This window comes from Phalaenopsis equestris, unplaced genomic scaffold (genome assembly GCF_001263595.1).
Source record: "Phalaenopsis equestris unplaced genomic scaffold, ASM126359v1 Scaffold000002, whole genome shotgun sequence".
Classification (NCBI taxonomy): Eukaryota; Viridiplantae; Streptophyta; class Magnoliopsida; order Asparagales; family Orchidaceae; genus Phalaenopsis; species Phalaenopsis equestris.
Window position 1 is genome coordinate 3,141,800 of NW_018164444.1, and position 7,698 is coordinate 3,149,497.

The window sequence follows — 7,698 nt, forward strand, 5'->3', positions numbered from 1 at the left end:
CAGTCCTTTATTTTTTGTGCCACTCAAAGAGATTGTGTGTGAGATATGGTTCAAGTGCGTCGGGTTGGCTCATGAGTCGGCTCGAACTCAGCTCGATAAGTGGCTCGTGAAATCAGCTCGATGAGTTAACGAATCATGCTTAAGCCAGCCTCAACTTGACTCGTTAGCTCATGAGCCGGATCGTTTTTAAAAATATTTACATAAAATATACTCAAAATATATAAAGTTTTAGAACTTTATCAATAAGGTATTAAAAATGTTAAGAAAATAATATTTTTTATTGTATATTAGGTGATTTTTTATAATCCATTTGTCAAATTATTATGAAGTTATTTAAAATTAATATCATTTTATCTTTTTTTTTATATTAAACAAGTCGGCTCGTGAGCTAGCTTGAACTCGTAGACTTCAGCTCAAGCTCGATAACATTAATCAAGCTCGAGCTCAAGCAGAGGGCGGTACGAGCTCGACTCAACTGGTTTACACCCTTAGACTGTGCGATACCCTATATACTTTAGGTTTGTGAGCTATTTATAGTGATGAGAAAATATCAGTCCGTTGTTCTAACATTTGAAAAACATTATGGATTGCCGGTCGAGTTTGAGTTGAACTTTTTGACCCATTTGTTATTCAAGACGGGTTCGGGTCCAAGCAAATTTGGTTGGGTCAAATTTGGGTCAAACCAGAACCGAAGCCCGTAAACCAAATTTGACACCCTTATCTGGCTAGATTATGCCTATGAAAGTACTAATCTATCCAAAATCAACTTAAAGGTCGGATTGAGCAAAAAATTTGGTACATGGCTCAATTTTGGTTTGACGCATGCCAAAAATCAATTTAACCTTCGCACTAAAATTTTAGCTCTAGGCTTGGTCAAGCAAGTCAACTGAGGTTGACTTAGGAGAAATCAACAAGTCACTTTTGATTAAGGGTGCTATTTGGTAGGTCCATTGTGGGTAAAATTTAAAAGAAACTTTCGCATATGTTTACATAAGAATTGGAATATTTCAATAATATCTAAGTTCTTATTGTTACTAATTTGTTCATATTCTAAGCTCTATATCATAGACTTTTTTTAACTATGAATATTTTGAGGAATCTTAATTGATTTTTACGTTGCTCTTTTAATTCATCCTTTTATAGCTGACAATAGATATTCTCTATTAGCCTTTAGTCTCCCTTTTTTCACTAGTTATTTGTAGTAGTATACTTATTATCGTTGTTACATAGTTAACTTTTATACGTATGATTCTCCTTCATTTTTCGATCACTCATGATCATTCATCTATATATGGATGTCTCTAATCCATTAGCCCAATTAATTTTTAAGTTTTTGTCATCAACATTTCTATTATTGCCCAACACACACACATATGCATACATACATACATACATGCATGCATGCATACGTACATGAATGCATGCATGCATGCATACATGTATATGTACATGTATGTTTAAATTAACAATAAATCTTTCATTAATATTTTACTTGATCACAATAAAGTTAGACTAGTTTGCACTACAACCCATGCTTCCAAACCACCTATTCTAAAGCCATCATACTAGCATCTCTCATACACCAATGAAAGATAGGCTGCCTGAATGGTTACATGGCATACTAAATGGACTAAAAATTAAATGGTGAATGAATTCCCTATAATTAGCTCATTAATGCATCAAAATCCATCATTTTATCCACACAAATCATGATGTCATGCAATGAGTGCCCCTTCATTCTCATTATAAGAAAATTCATGATAGCAAATTGATTTGTTTTCTCTTAATTAAATATTTAACTATTCCAAAAACAAAAATGTTCTAAAACATAAAGTAACATATAAATCAAACATAGAAAATCCAATAAGCAACATCTTGATCGGCTATCTGCATGTACGTTGACGTACGCAATACTGTCTCTCTTTCACATCGCACGCATCATCTTGACCGCCTGTCTGTATATACGTTGACATACGCAATACTTTCTCTCTTTCACATCGCACGCATCAAATTACAAACTGACTTTTAATCATCCTCTTAATAATAATGATAAAATTTGCTGTTATCTTTCAGTGCTATGGTCTAACAGAAAGTAGCGGACCCATAACACTTTGTGATGGATTGGAAGGTAATTTACACCTTTCAATAGGCAGGCTGATCCCATCTGTGGAGGCCAAAATAGTTCATGCTCGCACTGGTAAATCTCTTCCACCAAACAAGCATGGAGAGCTATGTGTAAGGGGACCTCCAGTCATGCAAGGTATTTTTATGATGAATTTTGTTTTGCACCAATTTATGCAATTTTCATTAATATATATGAAGTAAAGTTTAGGTGGTAGATATGTAAATGAAAATAGCAAGAGATTTTTATATTATAATTAATTATTATATTACACAGGCTACCTGAACAACCCAGAAGCTACCTCTGTCGCCATTGATGAACAAGGATGGCTTCACACAGGCGATCTGTGTTATATAGACAACGAAGGGCTGGTCTACGTGGTTGATAGAATTAAAGAGCTAATCAAATATAAAGCTTATCAGGTTAGCTTATTAATTAATTAATATTCCACTAATTACTAATTATTAAATTCATATTTTAATTTATTATATATTTTTAAAAATTTTTAAATTAAAAAAAAAAATAGGTTGCTCCAGTAGAGCTGGAAGAAATCCTATCAACCCATCCTGCAGTCGAAGATGTGGCAGTGATACCGTGAGTAATTAAATGATTTATTAATTTTACTGATTTTTTTTTTTTTTCATATTGAATTTAACAAATTATTTTAATTATTTAATTTATATTGAATATTTTAGGTTTCCTGATGAGGAGGCTGGACAGATCCCTATGGCTTGTGTGGTGAGGAAGGCAGGTTTTGAGCTGCAGAAGGATGAAGTAATTGCTTTCATGGAAGACAAGGTTATTTCTCTTTTACTAGAAAATATTGCTTGCGGGGTCTGTATGTATGCCGGCTTCATGTACAATATTGTTGTGCATTATTGTATAACATGTGTACAACACGAAGTTTGCATGCATGCAGAGTTCGCACGTAAGAAATTTTTATCTTCTGCATAGATTTTATAAACTATTTGCGAAGAAAAGTTTTTTTCAATTAAATACATAAAGCACACAACTCTTATGTATTTAGGGCCCGTTTGGGGCAGTTTATTTGTTGCTGTGGCATTTTGAAAACGCACCTGGCCTGTTTTGGTAAACTGCATTTTGGCAGCTTGTGCGTTTTTAAAAAGCTGAAAATAGTGTTTCCACACTGCACTTATCTAGGTGAAGTGACAGTTTATTGGCAACAGTCTGGTTTTTTCAAAAAAATAAAAATTTTTAATAGTCACCGCACCTAGCTTATCAGCAGATTATTTAATAAGCTACAGCTGCCCCAAACATACCCTTTCATGCATGTTGAAATCTAAAGTCTCATTTTTAAGTGCATACCACTTGAAATATTTAAAATTCGAGTAAAGTGTCAAAATGGTTCCCGACTGTTTACGTAGAGTTGTTTTAGTCACAGAGTTTATAGAAGCGACAAAATAGTTTGCGAACTCTTTAAATTGGGATTGAAATAGTCTCCATATAAGATTATTAGAGCTTAATTTAAAAGTGACATTTTTTTTTTCATGCTAACATTTATAATATCAAGATGGTATAGTGTGAATATCAAACTTTAGAAGCTAGTTATATAAAACATAAGAATTATGCGGTATTCATGTAAATTTCTCTTTTATATTTTATTAAAAAATTTAACTACTATTTTACAATACCAAAAAAATTTCTCTTATCACTTATAATTTCTTTTGTATATGTGTATATTTATTTTGCAAACTTTGGCCTTGATAAACACACCAAAAACTTCACACTATTACTTAGGGCTGTCAAAACGGCTCGTTGTTCGCGGACAGCTCGTGTTCGGATCGTTAAAAAGCTCGTGCTCGGCTCGTTTGAGCTGAACACGAATAACACGAACAAATATTTGTTCGTTCTTGTTCTATGTATGTATGTATATATCTTTGATGAGTAGTATTTTAAAAAATTTAATTGACATATAAGACTACAAAGATTTATAATCAATTAAAAGTATTAATGAAGAAAATAGAATAAAAAATATTAAATTAGATTCAAATGATGTTTTAAATCCTGCCCCAATCCTTAACAACTTATGACTACGTGATTATGATTGTCAAAACAACTCTTTGTCGTGAACTCGCTCATGTTCGGCTCGTTTACACCCCTACCACTACTGTTATTATATTTATTTTGTCAGTAAAAGTGGTATAAGTATAAATATCAAACTTTAGTTGGTAGATATGTAAAAAAAAAAACAATTGTGAGGGGTATGTATGTAAATTTCACATTTATTTTATATTAAACGAAATTAACTAATATTTTGTTGATCCAAACACTACCAGGTGGCTCCATACAAGAAGATTAGGAAGGTAATGTTTGTGGACTATATTCCAAGAACACCGTCTGGAAAAATCATTAGAAGGCGTCTCAAGGACACAGATTTCATTCATCAGAGGCCAGAAATGTCAGCAAGACTCTGAATTAATTATGACTACCAGCACTTAATTTTAATTCCAAATTTATAAGAAAAAAAAATATATTGGTGATTGATTGATGTTTTCATATTATTATGTTTTTTTTTATTTTTTTTTTAATTTAATTCTAATTTGGTGAAGATAATATTATACATCAATATTCATTTTTTTCATTTTTTATTATGTTTTTTATTTAATTTTATTGTTAGATATATATATATATTAAAGTAATACAAGCTAATCACATAGATTAGATAAATTTTAAATAACTAAAAAGGAGCTTAGCATTATAAATATGGAAAAATGATGATATTTAAGGAAAAAAATGATTATTATATTATTCATAAATCAAGGTAATATACAAAAAAAAAGCTAAAAATTCCAAAAAAAAATGTTAAGAACAATTAAAAATAAGAGGTAATCAAATTTTAATTAAAATTAAATAAAAAAGATCTTCAATATTTTATTTAGAATTTGCATATAAAATATGAATATAGGTTGTTTTGGTATAATATAGATCATCAAAATTTAATATTTAATTATACATTTTATACTATTTATTAAATTTAAATTTAGTATTTAACTGTAAATATATGAGACAAACGTGTTCAAAATTAACTTGTTTTCAAAATTATTTTTATTATTTTTAATTAGACACGTGACAGACTTATAACGTGTTGCATGCATGTCAGTGCCCATCATGAGTTGGACATTGCATGACCATGATTGTAAATGCATTATCTAAATATCTAGATTTGATATCATAAAATCCATTTAAAATATACACATGCATGCTTGGATACATATATTCTCATTGAATCTAAATTTATTTAACTTATAAAATTATTAGCAACATATAAATGATTTACATGAGAATATTTACGTGATATTTAGGTTAACTATTATAGTTATATATCTATAAATAAGAGGTACATGAAATTCTTTCTAGGATTTTTTATGAGTAAACACTCTTTTCTTCTACGAGTGGCCCTTAATTTATATGTGTAAGAGAGATTTTTATTCAATGCTAAAACATAACTCTCTATCACTATAGATACTTAAGATCACAATCATTAATAAAAATATGCATATGTATTAATGAATATGTATGCTAGTATGTGATGCATATGTATATATTCCCAGTAGTAAAATGAAAAATTTTCAACTTAGTTTTATATAAAGATCCATCACAGATAATTAGAAGAAAATTTCATAGAAGATCTGGCTTAGAGGAAATGATTCACTACAAAATAGGTATTATAATTGCTTGTTATTCCTCTAAATTGGAAAAGACAAATTTAGGAACAATACCTCAGTCTCTTATGTTTCTAATAGAGATTATTGGAGAAATAATTGAGGGTGATAAAATTCAAATAATGATAATTTGACAATGTTAGTTCAATGGCATTGATAAGAAAATTGTAATTGGGTGCTAATAACAAGGTGATGACAATCAAGCAATGACAATAATACAATTATGGTTTGCAATAATGAATATTGGTAGTGTTCATCAATATTGACTAAGCCATGATGGTTAAATGTCGGCACAATTTTTAGGAGGGTCATGTGGAAGTTGTCGGTCGCCGGAATCGGAATCTCGTCGCCTGCTTCGAGGTCGGTCGCCGGAATCGGAATCTCGTCGCCCGCTTCGAGTTCGCCTGCTTCGAGGGGACATTTTAATTTACATATATAATTAATTTTAGAAAATATGAAATCAATTGATCTCATATCTTTCATAGTATAGATGAAAGAGCGCTACACCTTAAGCTATGTATCCATCTCGAAAAATAGACACATGGTTTGACGGTGAGGCTCAACAAATAAACTAAGAAATGTATGACATTCATTTGGTCTGCAAAACTATTTTATTTATAAGTAGATAAGTTCCCCTATTTAATATCAAAAAATTAAATAGGATTTATAATAAGCTGGGTTTGGAAAAGCTTCCTATAAGGGCAAACCCTTAAAGTTAATTACATCTTAGATATCCGAAGTCACCTAAAAAAACTCTCGATAAGAATCAGGGGATATTATCTTCAAGTAGTTGATATTATCTTCAAGAAGTTCAAAGGATAGAACTTTTCAACGAGATCGAACAAAGATGTTTGAAATGAGAATGACACAAATTTGAAACATTTATTTTTGGAATCCAAAGAAAGAAGAACTTGGGGATGTCACAAATCCTGAGGAGAACTTTGGTGACTTTCAATCTATCCCATGGTTTGGTTTCAATTTGTCAATTTAGAGAAGAAATATTTAAATATTTCATCCTGCCAATTTTATTAATTAGGGTTTACATCCATTTGAAACGATCACACAAATGCACAAATAGCCTGGAAGATGTGAGGATTTAGCTCGTAATGAACGACAACCTCGAAATCGTAAAACAAGTTAAGGCTTATATTGTATAGTAGATTCATACAAAGGCCTAAAGAAAAGGTTGAGGATTTATGTCGCACTATTGGAGTGAGCCAAGTTAGGGAGTTCAAATTTTGGGTTTTGGCCATTTGGGCCTCCTTTGGGGTGACTTTTTTTTTGCGGCTGAGGTGGTGGCTGTCCAGGGTTTAGTCATTTCTTGGCTCAGGGAGGTCAGGGGGTGGCTAATTATGATTAACTCCCAAGGGTAAGCAATGATGGCAAAGTTATTTCAAATTTAGGCCAAATATGAGTGAAATCCCTTAAATTAGGGACAAATTGGGGACCATTAGTCCATAACTCCTCTAGGGTGGGCTAGGTGAGTCTAGCCTGGTCACTAGGGACCAGAAGTTTGTTGTATAAGGTTTGGCTTGATCAATTTGGCAAGGCTTGGTCAATTTTGGTGCATGGGTTCAATTTGGATCAATTTGGCTTCAAGTTGGGTTTGGGTTGGGCTAGCCATGACATTGGACTCAATTGATTGAGAAAATTAGTGTAGATGGTTGTTATATATTGAGATACTACACAAGTATATGTATTGTTATCAAGTAATATAGGATTTTTTTGATTAAGACCTGAATATCGAACTCACAGGAAAAATTTGCAATATGCACTATTGAACAACAAACTTTCTACTTCAAAAAGACAATTACTTAAACTATAAATATTTTTATAGTAATTAAAATTTAAATTTTTTTGGTATTTTTGATATTTTGACAAAAGAATAATAAC

At 31.3% G+C, this 7,698-nt stretch overlaps 1 protein-coding gene across 1 annotated transcript; it reads left to right on the plus strand.

The window, feature by feature from the left end:
- Positions 1-2,073: 2,073 nt before the first annotated feature.
- Positions 2,074-4,616, plus strand: LOC110039250 (putative 4-coumarate--CoA ligase-like 8; the record flags this gene model as incomplete). The annotated part of the gene is given in 5 exon segments (XM_020744251.1): positions 2,074-2,260; positions 2,399-2,544; positions 2,649-2,716; positions 2,818-2,920; positions 4,420-4,616. Coding segments are annotated over 5 exon segments (642 nt in total), but the record flags the coding sequence as incomplete, so codon positions are not given.
- Positions 4,617-7,698: the final 3,082 nt, after the last annotated feature.